The sequence below is a fragment of the Coregonus clupeaformis genome, chromosome 20 (genome assembly GCF_020615455.1).
Source record: "Coregonus clupeaformis isolate EN_2021a chromosome 20, ASM2061545v1, whole genome shotgun sequence".
Classification (NCBI taxonomy): domain Eukaryota; kingdom Metazoa; phylum Chordata; class Actinopteri; order Salmoniformes; family Salmonidae; genus Coregonus; species Coregonus clupeaformis.
This window is the reverse complement of record NC_059211.1, coordinates 64,995,052-65,015,040: the sequence shown is the minus strand read 5'-3', so window position 1 is coordinate 65,015,040 and position 19,989 is coordinate 64,995,052. Positions and strand designations below refer to the sequence as shown.

The following is a 19,989-nucleotide window of genomic DNA, read 5'->3' as shown; positions in this document are numbered from 1 at the left end:
ATAAGAGTTCCTAACAAGGGCCTCTCCTCCTCCTCCTCCATCTCCTGTAGATAACAGAGTTGGAGTCTCAGTGTGAAGAAGCCAACGTGGAGAAGGAGAGGAACTCTAAGCTGACTGTACGAGTTCAGGAGCTGGAGACGGAGCTACAGGACAAGGAACAGGTGGGGGCATACACACACAGGATCACTTGTGGGCGGCAGGTAGCTTAGGGGTTAAGAGCGTTGTGCCAGTAACTGAAAGGTCACTGGTTCTAATCCCCGAGCCGACTAGGTGAAAAATCTGTCGATGTGCCCTTGAGCAAGGCACTTAACCCTAATTGCTCCTGTAAGTCGCTCTGGATAAGAGCGTCTGCTAAATGACCTATTATTATTATTATTATTATTATTATTATTATTATTATTATTGTGCACGCTCTCACACACACACACACACAGGATCACTTATGCGCTCAAACACACACACACACACACACACAGGATCACTTATGCGCTCACACACACACACACACACACACACACACACACACACACACACACAGGATCACTTGTGCGCGTTCTCACACACAAAAACTCTTATAGACACACTCACGGTCTCATATGACAAGCCTGTAGTTTTGCTGACAGACTGTATGCAAATATAACACCATTGTCCCTAAGGGACATGTTATCTCTATTACCTCTCTCTCCCTACCTCTCTCTCTCTCCCTCTACCCCTCTCTATGGGAAAATATATAAACATAAATATGGGTTGTATTTACAATGGTGTTTGTTCTTCACTGGTTGCCCTTTTCTTGTGGCAACAGGTCACAAATCTTGCAGCTGTGATGGCACACTGTGGTTTTTCACCCAGTAGATAAGGGAGTTTATCAAAATTGGGTTTGTTTTCGAATTCTTTGCGGATCGCTGTAATCTGAGGGAAATATGTGTCTCTAATATGGTCATACATTTGGCAGGAGGTTAGGAAGTGCAGCTCAGTTTCCATCTCATCTATCTCGCTCTACCCCTCTCTGTCTCTCCCTCTACCCCTCTCTCTCTACCCCTCTCTCTCTCTCCCTCTCTCCCCTCTCTCTGTTCCTAAGGAGAGGATTATAGTCCAATAGAAGGTGGGTATTGTTGTGGGACCTTTGATGTCAGAACAATTCTGTGTGGAAGTATTAGTCTCGTCCTCACCTCTATATCTCTCTCTCTGCTCGCTCTCTCTCAGCACTTTCTCTCAATTCAATTTCAATTCAAAGGGCTTTATTGGCATGGGAAACATATGTTTACATTTCCAAAGCAAGTGAAATAGATAATAAACAAAGGTGAAATAAACTCTCTCTCATGCTACATCTACACCTATTATCTATCAGTTTATTTACTTCAGTGTTTTTATAGGTCACCTACCTTCTCGTTCAAGAACACGCAGAGAAAGGAGAGAGAACTGTGTTATTCTTCATATTTACTGCTTATAGAAAATGTCTCCCTCTATATCTGGTAATGTTAACTCTAACTCGATGCCCGGTCATGTTATTTTATTTCAGACCACATTAACAATGTTATTGTAATGCCATTGCCCTCTGCCCCTGTAGTCATCCCAAATGATGCCAGGAACCCGAGGCACTAGGTCTGCCAGTCACATCGTCCTCATGTCACTTCTGCCCAGCTGCCAAGCAACTGCGGACCCAAGATGGCTGGTTTTACGCCCTGTGACATTTATTCCAGTTAGTCCTAATGAGGCTTTGAGCCGGCATGACCGTGGTGATCAGGACCTCCGTTCATTAATGGATCAAAACTGATTCTACCTGCAGACACATTTCATTAGCTGTAACCACGTTTTCATACACAGTTTTTATGCGAGTAAAGTCATACCGTATACAAAAAGCTGTGATGGAAATAGGACATTTATAAATGTCGACAGATCATTTGTTCATTCGACTTGGTGGGATCTTTTTGTGTCGGTAAAATTAATGGTGGTGGAAACGCCTTCATGCGCAAACATTTATAGAATAACCATCATTTTGAAGTAAACTTGGGAGTCATGCGATGATATGGTGTGTGGTCCTCCCACTACGACTCGGGAAACCGTGCAGTTTATAAGGCTACAGATTAAATGGCTTATGGAACTGCACAGGGTGGTGAAAAGTGCACAGTGATCTTGATGCTCCTTTCCAATAAATATTGAGGGTCTTATTCTGGTGACATGATGACCGATGCTCGACTGCTGTTTCACAAATAAAAATATTCTCTTTCTTATCCATAATAATCTCATCATGTAGACTAGTCTACTCACACTGTATCTGCCAGCTGTAGGCACATTTGCTATTTAACGCAACCGTGTTTGTAACAAAACTATCGGTAGAATTGAAAATGCGATGGATTTTTATTCGGTACATGAAAACTCTTTGTGTGCACTACGTCATCACGCACAGATTTTTATCCGCAACAAGTCCGTTGGGTGGAAACACACCACTGGTGGGAAAATGTGCATATTTTCTTTATTAATATTCTCATGAAAATATGTCACCAATTGGATGGAAACCTAGCTATTGGCTTATACCCCTCTTTTTACTGCCCCCGGATCCCTCCATCCTTCCATCTCCCGCTCTAGAGCTGACTTCCTGTCCCCTCCCCCGGATCCCTCCATCCTTCCATCTCCCGCTCTAGAGCTGACTTCCTGTCCCCTCCCCGGATCCCTCCATCCTTCCATCTCCCGCTCTAGAGCTGACTTCCTGTCCCCTCCCCCGGATCCCTCCATCCTTCCATCTCCCGCTCTAGAGCTGACTTCCTGTCCCCTCCCCCGGATCCCTCCATCCTTCCATCTCCCGCTCTAGAGCTGACTTCCTGTCCCCTCCCCGGATCCCTCCATCCTTCCATCTCCCGCTCTAGAGCTGACTTCCTGTCCCCTCCCCCGGATCCCTCCATCCTTCCATCTCCCGCTCTAGAGCTGACTTCCTGTCCCCTCCCCGGATCCCTCCATCCTTCCATCTCCCGCTCTAGAGCTGACTTCCTGTCCCCTCCCCCGGATCCCTCCATCCTTCCATCTCCCGCTCTAGAGCTGACTTCCTGTCCCCTCCCCCGGATCCTTCCATCCTTCCATGTCCCACTCTAGAGCTGACTTCCTGTCCCCTCCCCCGGATCCCTCCATCCTTCCATCTCCCGCTCTCTCTCTCACCCTCTTGCTCTTCTTCTTCTTTCTGCCTCTTTCTCTCTCTTTCTCTATTTCTCTCTCTCTCTCTCTCCGGTGGCAGGGGTGTCAGCGTGTGTCCCTTTCATGCTCTTGACAGGGTTTATTCAGCTGTGTGTGTGTGTGTGACTATTAGAAACCTATTGGTTTGGGCAGTAAATCACCCTGACAAAGACTTTTTAAAGCTGAAACCAGTTTGATTTGCACCTTGGATTTATTTCCTGTAAAGGTGGCTTAGCATCTTCTGTTGATCCTGTTTTGAACATTTAATGAACCCTGGTTGAACTGAGAGAGACAGCGATGACAGAGAGACGGAGACAGAACCTGTCTGATGCCCTTTCCTCTGTCCTGCTGTGTCAGATGAACAGACAGTCTGACAGGTCACACTCCTGCTAAGTGGTCTCTCTCTCTCTCTCTCTCTCTCTCTCTCTCTCTCTCTCTCTCTCTCTCTCTCTCTCTCTCTCTCTCTCTCTCTCTCTCTCTCTCTCTCTCTCTCTCTGTGTCTCTCTCTCTCTGTGTCTCTCTCTCTCTGTGTCTCTCTCTCTCTGTGTCTCTCTCTCTCTGTGTCTCTCTCTCTCTGTGTCTCTCTCTCTCTCTCTGTGTCTCTCTCTCTCTCTCTGTGTCTCTCTCTCTCTCTCTGTGTCTCTCTCTCTCTCTCTGTGTCTCTCTCTCTCTCTCTGTGTCTCTCTCTCTCTCTCTGTGTCTCTCTGTGTCTCTCTCTCTCTCTCTCTCTCTCTCACTCACTCACTCACTCACTCACTCACTCACTCACTCACTCACTCACTCACACACACGGAGAGAGGATTCTGATAACCAGAAGTGGCTGTGATGTCTCTAGGGTGGTGTAGTTCTGTAAAGACACAGGAGATGAGATCATGATTACTCTGAGAAGCATCATGATAGTCTGTAATCTTCATGGCTAGTTTAGAAGCATCTTTTTTTATTTATTTTTTCACCTTTATTTAACCAGGTAAGCCAGTTGAGAACAAGTTCTCATTTACAACTGCGACCTGGCCAAGATAAAGCAAAGCAGTGCGATAAAAACAGCAGAGACACAGAGTTACATATGGGGTAAAATAAAACAAAAAATATATATACAGTGTGTGCAAATGTAGCATGTTATGGAGGTAAGGCAATAAATAGGCCATAGTGCAAAATAATTACAATTAGTATTAACACTGTGTCACGATCGTTGAGAGACGGGTCAGACCAAGGTGCAGCGTGAAAAGCGTACATGTTTATTTAACGCAAATAAACATACAACAAAACAATAAACAACGTAACGTGAAGTCCTCAGGCTAAACACATACAAGCCTAACACGGAACAAGATCCCACAACTAAGGTAGGCAAACAGGCTACTTAAGTATGATCCCCAATCGGAGACAACGAGCGACAGCTGTCTCTGATTGGGAATCACACCCGGCCAAACATAGAAATACAATACCTAGAACATAAACATAGAATTTCTAGCATAGATTCTCACGCCCTGACCAAACCAACTAAAGACGACCGGCCTCTCAAGGCCAGGGCGTGACACACTGGAATGATAGATGTGTAATGATACTCTGTAATCTTCACAGCTAGTTTAGAAGCATCATGATAGTCTGTGTAATCTTCACAGCTAGTTTAGAAGCATCATGATAGTCTGTGTAATCTTCACGGCTAGTTTAGAAGCATCATGATAGTCTGTGTAATCTTCACGGCTAGTTTAGAAGCATCATGATAGTCTGTGTAATCTTCACGGCTAGTTTAGAAGCTTCATGATAGTCTGTAATCTTCACGGCTAGTTTAGAAGCATCATGATAGTCTGTGTAATCTTCACGGCTAGTTTAGAAGCATCATGATAGTCTGTGTAATCTTCACGGCTAGTTTAGAAGCATCATGATAGTCTGTGTAATCTTCACGGCTAGTTTAGAAGCATCATGATAGTCTGTGTAATCTTCACGGCTAGTTTAGAAGCTTCATGATAGTCTGTGTAATCTTCACGGCTAGTTTAGAAGCTTCATGATAGTCTGTAATCTTCACGGCTAGTTTAGAAGCATCATGATAGTCTGTAATCTTCACGGCTAGTTTAGAAGCTTCATGATAGTCTGTAATCTTCACGGCTAGTTTAGAAGCATCATGATAGTCTGTGTAATCTTCACGACTAGTTTAGAAGCATCATGATAGTCTGTGTAATCTTCACGGCTAGTTTAGAAGCATCATGATAGTCTGTAATCTTCACGGCTAGTTTAGAAGCATCATGATAGTCTGTGTAATCTTCACGGCTAGTTTAGAAGCATCATGATAGTCTGTGTAATCTTCACGGCTAGTTTAGAAGCATCATGACAGTCTGTGTAATCTTCACGGCTAGTTTAGAAGCATCATGATAGTCTGTGTAATCTTCACGGCTAGTTTAGAAGCATCATGATAGTCTGTGTAATCTTCACGGCTAGTTTAGAAGCATCATGATAGTCTGTGTAATCTTCACGGCTAGTTTAGAAGCTTCCATGCTTTACATCTACAGTTGAAGTCGGAAGTTTACATACACTTAGATTGGAGTCATTAAAACTTGTTTTTCAACCACTCCACAAATGTCTTGTTAACAAACTATAGTTTTGGCAAGTCGGTTAGGACATCTACTTTGTGCATGACACAAGTAATTTTTCCAACAATTGTTTACAGACAGATTATTTCACTTATAATTCACTGTATCACAATTCCAGTGGGTCAGAAGTTTACGTACACTAAGTTGACTGTGCCTTTAAACAGCTTGGAAAATTCCAGAAAATAATGTCATAGCTTTAGAAGCTTCTGATAGGCTAATTGACATCATTTGAGTCAATTGGAGGTGTACCTGTGGATGTATTTCAAGGCCTACCTTCAAATTCAGTGCCTCTTTGCAAGCCGAAGAACACCATCCCAACCGTGAAGCACGGGGGTGGCAGCATCATGCTGTGGGGGTGCTTTGCTGCAGGAGGGACTGCTGCACTTCACAAAATAGATGGCATCATGAGGAAGGAAAATTATGTGGATAAATTGAAGCAACATCTCAAGACATCAGTCAGGAAGTTAAAGCTTGGTTGCAAATGGGTCTTCCAAATGGACAATGACCCCAAGCATACTTCCAAAGTTGTGGCAAAATGGCTTAAGGACAACAAAGTCAAGGTATTGGAGTGGCCATCACAAAGCCCTGACCTCAATCCTATAGAAAATGTGTGGGCAGAACTGAAAAAGCGTGTGCAAGCAAGGAGGCCTACAAACCTGACTCAGTTACACCAGCTCTGTCAGGAGGAATGGGCCAAAATTCACCCAACTTATTGTGGGAAGCTTATGGAAGGCTACCCGAAACGTTTGACCCAAGTTAAACAATTTAAAGGCAATGCTACCAAATACTAATTGAGTGTATGTAAAACTCTGACCCACTGGGAATGTGATAAAAGAAATAAAAGCTGAAATAAATCATTCTCTCTACTATTATTCTGACATTTCAATTCTTAAAATAAAGTGGTGATCCTAACTGACCTAAGACAGGGAATTTTTACTAGGATTAAATGTCAGGAATTGTGAATTTTTTTTAAATGTATTTGGCTAAGGTGTATTTAACTTCCGACTTCAACTGTAGATCATGTTAGAGAGATATGGAGAGTAAGAGAATATAAGTGATTTTGAGAGAACGGGACTGAGAGAGGGATTGGGGGAGAGAGAGTAACAGGAAGAGAAGATGTCCATCCTGTCTGGTGCTCATAACTGTGGTTCATCTATAGCTTCAGTCGCAGTGGACAAGGAGAAGAATGACTCACCACAGTAACCTGCAATACATCTGCTGCCTTCTCCTCCCTCCCTGGCTCCTACTCTCTCCTTCCTCTCGCCTTCCCACCCCATGAATTATTGAATTATTGAATTTCCGTGGTGTTGACCCCGTTGCCTCACCAGCCGTGAACTTGGACACTTCAAACAAACTGAGGTGGGGGCTGGGGCAGGGGGTTGGGGGGCTGGGGCAGGGGGGTTGGGGGGGCTGAGGTGGGGGGTGGAGGGGCTGAGGCAGGGGGGTTGGGGGGCTGAGGCAGGGGGGTTGGGGGGGTTGAGGCAGGGGGTGGAGGGGTTGGGGGGCTGAGGCAGGGTAGCACAGATGCTAGGCTGTGCATCATTATCTCTTTATTATGGAGGGGTTCTAAATGCCAACTCCACAGCTGATTCTGGGGGTCACGGAGATATAAGGAGCCTGGATGAGGACCGAGAAACAATAGGTCTGATGAGGACCGAGAAACAGTCAGTCTGATGAGGACCGAGAAACAATAGGTCTGATGAGGACCGAGATACAGTAGGTCTGATGAGGACCGAGGGACAGTAGTTCTGATGAGGACTGAGATACAGTCAGTCTGATGAGGAGCGAGGGACAGTAGGTCTGATGAGGAGCGAGGGACAGTAGGTCTGATGAGGAGCGAGGGACAGTAGGTCTGATGAGGACCGAGAAACAGTGGGTCTGATGAGGAGCGAGGGACAGTGGGTCTGATGAGGAGCGAGGGACAGTAGGTCTGATGAGGAGCGAGGGACAGTGGGTCTGATGAGGAGCGAGGGACAGTAGGTCTGATGAGGAGAGAGGGACAGTAGGTCTGATGAGGAGCGAGGGACAGTAGGTCTGATGAGGAGCGAGGGACAGTAGGTCTGATGAGGAGCGAGGGACAGTAGGTCTGATGAGGAGCGAGGGACAGTAGGTCTGATGAGGAGCGAGGGACAGTGGGTCTGATGAGGAGCGAGGGACAGTAGGTCTGATGAGGAGCGAAGGACAGTGGGTCTGATGAGGATATTAATATGTGATGTGTGTTTCCTTCCAGGAACTGGAGAACCTGAGGAAGCAAGCAGAGATCATCCCTCAACTGATGGCAGAGTGTGAGAGCATCACAGAGAAACTACAGGTACTGAACCCTAACCCCTACACCCTAAACACTAACCCCTACACCCTAAACACTAACCCCTTAACTCATGGCAGTGTGTGTGAGCATCATATAGAAACTACAGGTACTGAAGCATAACCCAATAAGCTGGGACTGGGAGATCCAGATTGTTCCATTACATTATGATCTCACGCGCTCGCACACACCACGTACACACAGACACAAACACACACACACACACACACACACACCACGTACAAACATACACACCACCTCTTTTTGTTCCCACAGTGTTCATTGAGTGTCTCTAACAAGTTATTGTTACTGAGTTTTATATTCCACATGGTTATGTATTAAAAACAGGTCCATTAGTGTGCTATTTATAACTATGATGAGTATACTGTATATCGTTTTAAAAGGTTGATATGATCAGCACTGTTATTAAAAGGTATTCTCTCCTAGATAATAGACTAGAGTAGAGTTATATTCTCAACAATGGGAACTATTTTAATCACAATTCTATTTAATCACAGTAAGTATTTTAATTATAAATCTCTCTTCTTGAATATGAAGAGTGGTCTTCTCATAAAGACACGGGATGCATCCCAAATAGCACCCTATTTCCTATATAGTGCTCTATAAAGGGTGCCTTTGGGACGCAGGCAGGATTATGGTAATCAAATGTAATATAATGTATCCACTTAGCAGAAACAGCTGAAGATATTGGTTATGACTAGGTGGGAGAGGAGACACAGTGTTATAATGTTTCAGCTCTTAGATCCAACAGCATGTTGACAGATATTGGTTATGGCTGGGTGGGAGAGGAGACAGTGTTATAATGTTTCAGCTCTTAGATCCAACAGCATGTTGACAGATATTGGTTATGACTGGGTGGGAGAGGAGACACAGTGTTATAATGTTTCAGCTCTTAGATCCAACAGCATGTTGACAGATATTGGTTATGGCTGGGTGGGAGAGGAGACACAGTGTTATAATGTTTCAGCTCTTAGATCCAACAACATGTTGACAGATATTGGTTATGACTGGGTGGGAGAGGAGACACAGGGTTATAATGTTTCAGCGCTGATATCCAACAACATGTTGACAGATATTGGTTATGGCTGGGTGGGAGAGGAGACACAGGGTTATAATGTTTCAGCGCTTAGATCCAACAGCATGTTGACAGATATTGCTTATGGCTTGGTGGGAGAGGAGACACAGGGTTATAATGTTTCAGCTCTTAGATCCAACAACATGTTGACAGATATTGGTTATGGCTTGGTGGGAGAGGAGACACAGGGTTATAATGTTTCAGCTCTTAGATCCAACAACATGTTGACAGATATTGGTTATGACTGGTTGGGAGAGGAGACACAGGGTTATAATGTTTCAGCGCTGATATCCAACAACATGTTGACAGATATTGGTTATGGCTGGGTGGGAGAGGAGACACAGGGTTATAATGTTTCAGCTCTTATATCCAACAGCATGTTGACAGATATTGGTTATGACTGGTTGGGAGAGGAGACACAGGGTTATAATGTTTCAGCGCTGATATCCAACAACATGTTGACAGATATTGGTTATGGCTGGGTGGGAGAGGAGACACAGGGTTATAATGTTTCAGCTCTTATATCCAACAGCATGTTGACAGATATTGGTTATGACTGGGTGGGAGAGGAGACACAGGGTTATAATGTTTCAGCGCTGATATCCAACAACATGTTGACAGATATTGGTTATGACTAGGTGGGAGAGGAGACACAGTGTTATAATGTTTCAGCTCTTAGATCCAACAGCATGTTGACAGATATTGGTTATGGCTGGGTGGGAGAGGAGACACAGGGTTATAATGTTTCAGCTCTTAGATCCAACAACATGTTGACAGATATTGGTTATGGCTGGGTGGGAGAGGAGACACAGGGGTTATAATGTTTCAGCTCTTAGATCCAACAACATGTTGACAGATATTGGTTATGACTGGGTGGGAGAGGAGACACAGGGTTATAATGTTTCAGCGCTGATATCCAACAACATGTTGACAGATATTGGTTATGGCTGGGTGGGAGAGGAGACACAGGGTTATAATGTTTCAGCTCTTAGATCCAACAGCATGTTGACAGATATTGGTTATGGCTTGGTGGGAGAGGAGACACAGGGTTATAATGTTTCAGCTCTTAGATCCAACAACATGTTGACAGATATTGGTTATGGCTTGGTGGGAGAGGAGACACAGGGTTATAATGTTTCAGCTCTTAGATCCAACAACATGTTGACAGATATTGGTTATGACTGGTTGGGAGAGGAGACACAGGGTTATAATGTTTCAGCGCTGATATCCAACAACATGTTGACAGATATTGGTTATGGCTGGGTGGGAGAGGAGACACAGGGTTATAATGTTTCAGCTCTTATATCCAACAGCATGTTGACAGATATTGGTTATGGCTTGGTGGGAGAGGAGACACAGGGTTATAATGTTTCAGCTCTTAGATCCAACAACATGTTGACAGATTTTGGTTATGGCTTGGTGGGAGAGGAGACACAGGGTTATAATGTTTCAGCTCTTATATCCAACAACATGTTGACAGATATTGGTTATGGCTGGGTGGGAGAGGAGACACAGGGTTATAATGTTTCAGCTCTTAGATCCAACAGCATGTTGACAGATATTGGTTATGGCTTGGTGGGAGAGGAGACACAGGGTTATAATGTTTCAGCTCTTAGATCCAACAACATGTTGACATATATTGGTTATGGCTGGGTGGGAGAGGAGACACAGGGTTATAATGTTTCAGCTCTTAGATCCAACAACATGTTGACAGATATTGGTTATGACTGGGTGGGAGAGGAGACACAGGGTTATAATGTTTCAGCGCTGATATCCAACAACATGTTGACAGATATTGGTTATGGCTGGGTGGGAGAGGAGACACAGGGTTATAATGTTTCAGCTCTTAGATCCAACAGCATGTTGACAGATATTGGTTATGGCTTGGTGGGAGAGGAGACACAGGGTTATAATGTTTCAGCTCTTAGATCCAACAACATGTTGACAGATATTGGTTATGGCTGGGTGTGGGAGAGGAGACACAGGGTTATAATGTTTCAGCTCTTAGATCCAACAACATGTTGACAGATATTGGTTATGACTGGGTGGGAGAGGAGACACAGGGTTATAATGTTTCAGCTCTTAGATCCAACAACATGTTGACAGATATTGGTTATGGCTGGGTGGGAGAGGAGACACAGGGTTATAATGTTTCAGCTCTTAGATCCAACAGCATGTTGATGGCTGGAAGGACGTACACAGAGACACGCACATGCAGACACATTGCTCTCAGATCCCACAGTATCTAGATGACTGACTGACTGGTGTGAGAAACCTAGATTGATTCACACGTCACATCTTCTCCATTCTCCCATTCTACCCGGCAACAGGGACCACCTGGTTACCCACCCCTGAAGTGATATACTAACCCTTACTGCTGTTAAACCCAGCCATACATCAGACCCCCCCGCCCCATGCCCCCCGCCCCCCCGGCTAGTCGAACATGTCATCAAAACCAGTCTGTTTTTAAACCTACCATAGATCAGACCATCTGTCTGTCTGACCAGTGTCAAAGCCTACCATACATCACACTCATAACCTGACAACCACAAAGGAGCTGCCATAGACGTAGACCATCCTGTATCTATCTCTATGGTATGGGAGCTGGTCTCAAGTAGAGAAAGTTCTGGAAACCAGGCTCACTCACATTGTCTCTTGAAATCTGTCAGTTTCGGAGATAAAAACAGCTTGTATCTATTTCTAAGACCAACTCAGTGGCTTTGTGGTTAGAGCGTCCTCCCTGAGATTGGAAGGTTGGGAGTTCGATTCCCCGGCCGACTCATACCAAAGACTGTAAAAATAGAACCCGTTTGGCATTAAGGAGATAGATTGAAGGTAAAGCCCTGCGATAGACTGTCCAGGGGGTGTACAGGGGGCTCCTGCCCTATGAGCCGTTCTGGCTGCTTACTTACTTCAGAAAGAAAAACGCCACGTGTACGTTTAACCATTTATTAGAAAAGATTACAATGCATGTCTAGGCGTTAAGGCTCTGCTCCTTCAGGGTAGCTCACTGCCAGAACCAAGTGTTAGGGTTCTGCTCCGTCAAGGTAGCTCACTGCCAGAACCAAGTGTAAGGGTTCTGCTCCGTCAGGGTAGCTCACTGCCAGAACCGAGTGTTAGGGTTCTGCTCCGTCAGGGTAGCTCACTGCCAGAACCGAGTGTTAGGGTTCTGCTCCGTCAGGGTAGCTCACTGCCAGAACCGAGTGTTAGGGTTCTGCTCCTTCAGGGTAGCTCACTGCCAGAACCGAGTGTTAGGGTTCTGCTCCGTCAGGGTAGCTCACTGCCAGAACCGAGTGTTAGGGATCTGCTCCAACCAGTATCTTGTCATTGGTTGCCAGCATCAGCGTTGAACAGAGGTTAGCCAGGTTCCACCCGTGCTCAGCATGCAGGTAGCGTAACATGAGAGGACAAGGCAGTGACAGTTCTTGTTATGAGCTCGGTTTGGCGGGTCATGTTTTGGAGGATGCATGACTCGACCTTGGGGACTTGCAGCGATGAGACAAGCTCGAAATTGGGGAGAAAAAGGGGGGGGAAAAAATATAATGTATTATAATAATAATAATAATAATAATAGGATTGGACCCAACGCGGGCTTGATTGACCCCCCTGGTGTAGAACAAACATGATTAGCTGCTATGTAGACAGAGGAATCCTTTCAGCAATTCGGAAATTACTCAGACCCCTTGACCTTTTCCACATTTTGTTATGTTACAGCCTTATTCTAAAATAGATTAAATAAATAAAAATCCTCAGCAATCTACACACAATACCCAATAATGACAAAGTGAAACAGGTTTTTTGAAATTTGTATAAAAATTTAAAAAATCTGACCCTTTGCTATGAGATTCGAAATTGAGCTCAGGTGCATCCTGTTTCCATTGATCATCCTTGAGATGTTTCTACAACTTGATTGGAGTCCACCTGTGGTAAATTCAATTGATTGGAAATTATTTGGAAAGGCACACTCCTGTCTATATAAGGTCCTACAGTTGACAGTGCATGTCAGAGCAAAAACCAAGCCATGAGGTCAAAGGAATTGTCCGTAGAGCTCCGAGACAGGATTGTGTCGAGGCACAGGAAGGGTACCAAAACATTTCTGCAGCATTGAAGGTCCCGAGGGAACACAGTGGCTTCCATCATTCTTAAATGGAAGAAGTTTGGAACCACCAAGACTCTTCCTAGAGCTGGCCGCCCGGCAAAACTGAGCAATCAGGGGAGAAGGGCCTTGGTCAGGGAGGTGACCAAGAACCAGATGGTCACTCTGACAGAGCTCTAGAGTTCCTCTGTGGAGATGGGAGAACCTTCCAGAAGGACAACCATCTCTGCAGCACTCCACCAATTAGGCCTTTATGGTAGAGTGGCCAGACGGAAGCCACTCCTCAGTAAAAGGCACATGCCAGCCCACTTGGAGTTTGCCAAAAGGCACCTAAAGACTCTCAGACCATGAGAAACAAGATTCTCTGGTCTGATGAAACCAAGATTGAACTCTTTGGCCTGAATGCCAAGGGTCACGTCTGGAGGAAACCTGGCACCATCCCTACGGTGAAGCATGGTGGTGGCAGCATCATGCTGTGGGGATGTTTTTCAGCGGCAGGGACTGGGAGACTAGTAAGGATTGAGGCAAAGATGAATGGAGCAAAGTACAGAGAGATCCTTGATGAAAACCTGCTCCAGAGCGCTCAGGACCTCAGACTGGGGCAAAGGTTCACCTTCCAACAGGACAACGACCCTAAGCACACAGCCAACACAATGCAGGAGTGGCTTTGGGACAAGTCTCTGAATGTCCTTGAGTGGCCCAGCCAGAGCCTGGACTTGAATCTGATCTAACATCTCTGGAGAGACCTGAAAATAGCTGTGCAGCAACGCTCCCCATCCAACCTGACAGAGCTTGAGAGGGTCTGCAGAGAAGAATGGGAGAAACTCCCCAAATACAGGTGTGCCAAGCTTGTAGCGTCATACCCAAGAAGACTTGAGTCTGACTTGAGCAAAGGTGCTTCAACAAAGTACTGAGTAAAGGGTCTGAATATTTATGTAAATGTGATATTTTTATTTTTTATAAATTAGCACACAAAAAAATTATGAGGGGAAAAAAACAATTTAATCCATTTTAGAATAAGGCTGTAATGTAACAAAATGTGGAAAAAGTCAAGGGGTATGAATACTTTCTGAAGGCACTGTATATAATATATCTAACCAGACTCTTTTCTGTTTAGACTGCTGCTGCAAACCTGAGTATAATAGGGTAAAGCTGTATCGGCGGCGACGTTGTATGGAGAGCATATAGTTGTGGTTCTGATGTGAGCTGTAGACCTATCGGTAGTGACAAGGTAATAGTACATGTTTCTGAATGTGATGTGAAGCTGTGTGTATCGGTAGTGATGCTGTATGGATAGTAGCTGTGTATTTGTGCTTCTGATGTGGTCTGTATGAGTAGTGAATCTATATCAGTAATGATGTTGTATATCGGTAGTGACTCATCTCCCTCGGTCATCTGACAGCCTCACAGCGCATTTCATCAGCCAAGCTGTCATCGGTGCGGTGCCGTGTAGATCGACTATGGAGGGGAATAAAACCAACAATGACATGCCTCAAATACTTCAGCTTCAGGTCCGACCCGGCTAGATAGAGTATGGCCTAGCTCAGATACCTCCTCTCCCTTTAGACACAATGGACCAGAGAACCCCTCAGCTAGCTATTAGGCATTGAATCAATAGAACTGACATTCCTGTTCAAAGCAATATTCACTAGGGGTTGTGATGGCAGAATACCTCAGAACACCACTGAGCACTGGAGAATCCAGCTCCATGGTGTGAAGGGATGATGTCCATTCTATGAACTGTAGCTCTATACCAGACAGTAGCAGGAGGGTCTGGTCTGTGGTCCCTCTATTTAAAGCAGGTCTCCCACATGGTGATCAGGTTTCAACAGTCAGCTGAGAAATGCCACCAGGCACTAGGTTAGACCTCCTATTTTAGTCCTCTCCCTCCCTCCCTCTCTCCCTCCCTCTCCTCCCTCCTCCCCCTCTCTCTCCCTCCCTCCTCCCCCTCTCTCTCCCTCCCTCTCCTCCCTCCTCCCCCCTCTTTCTCCCTCCTCCCCCCTCTCTCCCCTCCTTCCCCTCCCTCCCCTCCCTCCCTCTCCTCTCTCCCCTCCCTCCCCTCCCCCTCCCCTCCCTCTCTCCCCTCCCCTCCCTCTTTTCCCTCCCTCTCTCTCTCCCCTCCCTCCGCTCTTCCTCCCGCCGCTCTTCCTCCCGCCGCTCTTCCTCCCTCCGCTCTTCCTCCCTCCGCTCTTCCTCCCTCCGCTCTTCCTCCCTCCGCTCTTCCTCCCTCCCCCTTTCTCTCTCCCTCCCCCATCTCTCTCCTCCCCCACTCCCCCCTCCATATTCTCTGTCTCAACGTAGTATACTTGCTAAATTAGCGACTAATATACGTTATTGTCTCTTATCTGTAGGAGTTGACATCAAAGTTATAATTATTTATAAAGCTATGGCAGTATCTAACTTCATATTTCCAATGTCTTTAGGCTGCTGAGGTGAAGAACAAGGACCTGGAGGATAGGATAGAGGGTCTTCAGGCTGACATCGAGGACAGCCAGTCCAAGCAGGGCAACATGAAGGGAGAGCTGAAGAAGTTCATGGATGTCCTGGATGGGAAGATCGAGCGAGCTGCATGAGTTCAGGCAGGGCCTGTCCAAACTAGGGGTGGATAACTGAGGGAGGAGGGGACAGAGGGATGGAGGGTTTATAAACTACCTTCAGGACAGGTCTCTGTGGAGCCACTCCCCCAAAGTAGAGACCACACTGAACCAATGAGAGAGAGAGAGAGAGAGAGAGAGAGAGAGAGAGAGAGAGAGAGAGAGAGAGAGAGAGAGAGAGAGAGAGAGAGAGAGAGAGAGAGAGAGAGAGAGAGAGAGAGAGAGAGAGAGAGAGAGAGAGAGAGAGAGAGAGAGAGAGAGAGAGAGAGAGAGAGAGAGAGAGAGAGAGAGAGAGAGAGAGAGAGAGAGAGAGAGAGAGAGAGAGAGAGAGAGAGAGAGAGAGAGAGAGAGAGCAGGTGAAAGGTTCTGTCTGTTGTTTCTACAGGCTGAACTAAGAGGGAAGAAAGGGTTTAAAAAGGGCTAAATGTATTTAAACTATAGAAACTAATGCAGTACAGCAACAGTTAAGTAATAATCACACATTATCCTACTGGCCTCTTTATGACATTAGGGAAATATAGAAGATGTATACTTTTTAAAAGACTGTCCATTATATTGTTGCTTCATGTCGATCTCAGGTGTGTTTGAAGACAGTTTGTTACTCGTTAGTTAATATGCACATACACGACACGTACACGACCAATACATGACACGGCGGTGTCATCAAGTGCCTCAGGAGAACCAGCCAAAACTAGATGGATGATGACCATGCATCACCATAGTAACACACTAATTAAATGTTACTATGAAAATGGAAAAACATTATTTAAGGAATCCTAGTAGTGTTTCAAAAACAACAACAATAGGACAACAACGACAACAGAACAACAACGACAACAACAGGACAACAACAGAACAACGACAACAACAACAGGACAACAACAGAACAACAACAACAGGACAACAACAGAACAACAACAACAGGACAACAACAGAACAACGACAACAACAACAGGACAACTGTTTCAGATAGACAAGCCCATGTCCTCTGGATGTTGTTGCCATAATGATGAAATTAAATGAATTCAATAACAGAAGTTTAAAGGATTGAAAGGGTTTCAGTGAACATTAGCCTTTTGAATCGGCAGTCAGTCTGCAGGACTGTGATGTGCATAAGACCGTGGAGTCGAGCCTCTTTAGAAATGTGAACAGATGACACCAGGACTTTATAGGGCAGAGAAACCCCAAACTATGCTAGACAACCCATTTTGTAACGAGTTCAATGAGGATTTTGCATGTATGAAACTTCAGATTTCTTTCTGTCAGTTTTTGTAGAACAAAAAGTGTGAAGTATGTCTTTTAAAATGTGTTGTTCATGTAGGATATGTGTTTCCTTCACTACTTTGGTCTGTTTTGTTAGTATGGTCAGTGGTGATATTTTAGGGGGACTTGGTTGTTGCTGCTAGCTGGGTGAACTGTAAACTAGGAACTATGTGAAAGAATACTTTATATGAACAACACACATGATATGGGTCTTTAATACAACCCTATGAGATCTCTTTATTGTATTTTTTTTTTGTTGTTGCAGATTTTCTTTGTGTTGGTGCCTATTGAATTTAGTTAGTCTCTCTCTCTTTAGAAGTGGCCCAGTATATATGACAACATTACCTTAACGTGTGGATGTTTCTCTACAGATATAACTTTTATATCATATAATATTTTAGGAGCGGGTATGGTGTGATAATATTATATAGTCCGTCTGTTTTAAAAACTGAAGTCGTCTACCTTTTTAGAATGCAGCCCTGCCATGATGAACTGTATTTGAATATTGTACTACATCCACTGATACATCAACATGGATACTAGTGTGTATATATTTCTATCAGTGTTTGAGAAATGTTTTCACAAGATGGGAGTGTGTCTACCGACGGACTGTACGGCTCTCCCCTTTTACCCCATGTAACCACTACATCCTCTGTGTGTACAGACTTCCAATAGGCTGAACCGGATCAATATAACGCCTTCTCCTTCCTGTCAATCAAATGACTCTCATCCACTTCTGTGACTCCCGGTCAATATTGTACCATTATAGAATTGATAATTGTTAAAATATAGTTTTAATTACAAATACGTGGTCAGTGTTTCTTCTTTCTCCCATGCATTTCAACAAGGCACTAAAGCATATTGTATACACGCTGACACATTGTGACGCTAGCCTGATCCCAGATCTGTTTGTGTTGTCATGCCAACTATGGTAGTTACCATGGCTAGTTTGGCAGTGACACCGACCATAGGAGTTGGCAAGACAACGCAAACGGATCAACTCTGCAGAGGACAAGGCTGCAATCTAACCAGCTTGTGTAGGGTTCTCCAACTCTGGTCTTAGTGAGCTACTGCTGGGATAGAGCAAAAGCATGCACAGTGCACACCCAGTAGCTCTCCAGGAAACAGAAACCTGCGCTAGTGTCCACAGTATCTGTCTGTAACACAGCTTGGTACCGCTTCTACTGTTACTCAGAGAGCGTACAGTACTGTTTGTATTTGTTTTTAGTTATGCAGCAGAGTCTAACCACCTACCATCTCCCAGCAGACCGACTGTTCTCTCTAGTCTTATGTACTGGACACTGTTTCACTGACTGTCTCCTATCAACCTCCTCATTAGTCTTATGTACTGGACACTGTTTCACTGACTGCCTCCTATCAACCTCCTCATTAGTCTTATGTACTGGACACTGTTTCACTGACTGCCTCCTATCAACCTCCTCATTAGTCTTATGTACTGGACACTGTTTCACTGACTGCCTCCTATCAACCTCCTCATTAGTCTTATGTACTGGACACTGTTTCACTGACTGCCTCCTATCAACCTCCTCATTAGTCTTATGTACTGGACACTGTTTCACTGACTGCCTCCTATCAACCTCCTCATTAGTCTTATGTACTGGACACTGTTTCACTGACTGCCTCCTATCAACCTCCTCATTAGTCTTATGTACTGGACACTGTTTCACTGACTGCCTCCTATCAACCTCCTCATTAGTCTTATGTACTGGACACTGTTTCACTGACTGCCTCCTATCAACCTCCTCATTAGTCTTATGTACTGGACACTGTTTCACTGACTGCCTCCTATCAACCTCCTCATTAGTCTTATGTACTGGACACTGTTTCACTGACTGCCTCCTATCAACCTCCTCATTAGTCTTATGTACTGGACACTGTTTCACTGACTGCCTCCTATCAACCTCCTCATTAGTCTTATGTACTGGACACTGTTTCACTGACTGCCTCCTATCAACCTCCTCATTAGTCTTATGTACTGGACACTGTTTCACTGACTGCCTCCTATCAACCTCCTCATTAATCTACTGTACTGGATGTTGATATGAGGTGAGATAGAGACTGTGGGAGTTTGGACTGAACTCTGTGCTACCAGGGATGCTTCTCAACAAGTTTACAGTAGCTTCCTCTCCACTATTTTTCTATCCTCCCCCCTTGTCTCTCTCCAGGGCTTCACTTTCACCCATCCAGTTCTTTCACAGACTGATACAGGTAGAGGAGGAGAGGATCCTTCAGGTAGAGGATCCTTCAGGTAGAGGAGGAGAGGATCCTTCAGGTAGAGGAGGAGAGGATCCTTAAGGTAGAGGAGGAGAGGATCCTTCAGGTAGAGGAGGAGAGGATCCTTCAGGTAGAGGAGGAGAGGATCCTTCAGGTAGAGGAGGAGAGGATCCTTCAGGTAGAGGAGGAGAGGATCCTTCAGGTAGAGGAGGAGAGGATCCTTCAGGTAGAGGAGGAGAGGATCCTTCAGGTAGGGGAGGAGAGGATCCTTCAGGTAGAGGAGGAGAGGATCCTTCAGGTAGAGGAGGAGAGGGTCCTTCAGGTAGAGGAGGAGAGGATCCTTCAGGGAGAGGAGGAGAGGATCCTTCAGGTAGGGGAGGAGAGGATCCTTCAGGTAGAGGAGGAGAGGATCCTTCAGGTAGAGGAGGAGAGGATCCTTCAGGTAGGGGGTCCTTCAGGTAGAGGAGGAGAGGATCCATCAGGTAGAGGATCCTTCAGGTAGAGGAGGAGAGGATCCTTCAGGTAGAGGAGGAGAGGATCCTTCAGGTAGAGGAGGAGAGGATCCTTCAGGTAGAGGAGGAGAGGATCCTTCAGGTAGAGGAGGAGAGGATCCTTCAGGTAGAGGATTCTTCAGGTAGAGGAGGAGAGGA

General features: G+C 45.2%; 1 protein-coding gene across 1 annotated transcript in view; it reads left to right on the top strand.

Annotated features, from left to right (window-relative positions):
* Positions 1-15,860, top strand: part of homer2 (homer scaffold protein 2) — a 47,342-nt gene extending 31,482 nt beyond the window's left edge. Inside the window, 4 exon segments of the mRNA XM_045205729.1 lie at positions 51-161; positions 7,981-8,061; positions 15,671-15,808; positions 15,810-15,860. Of these exon segments, the coding sequence (XP_045061664.1) occupies positions 51-161; positions 7,981-8,061; positions 15,671-15,808; positions 15,810-15,860 (381 nt within the window).
* The last annotated feature ends 4,129 nt before the right edge of the window (positions 15,861-19,989 follow it).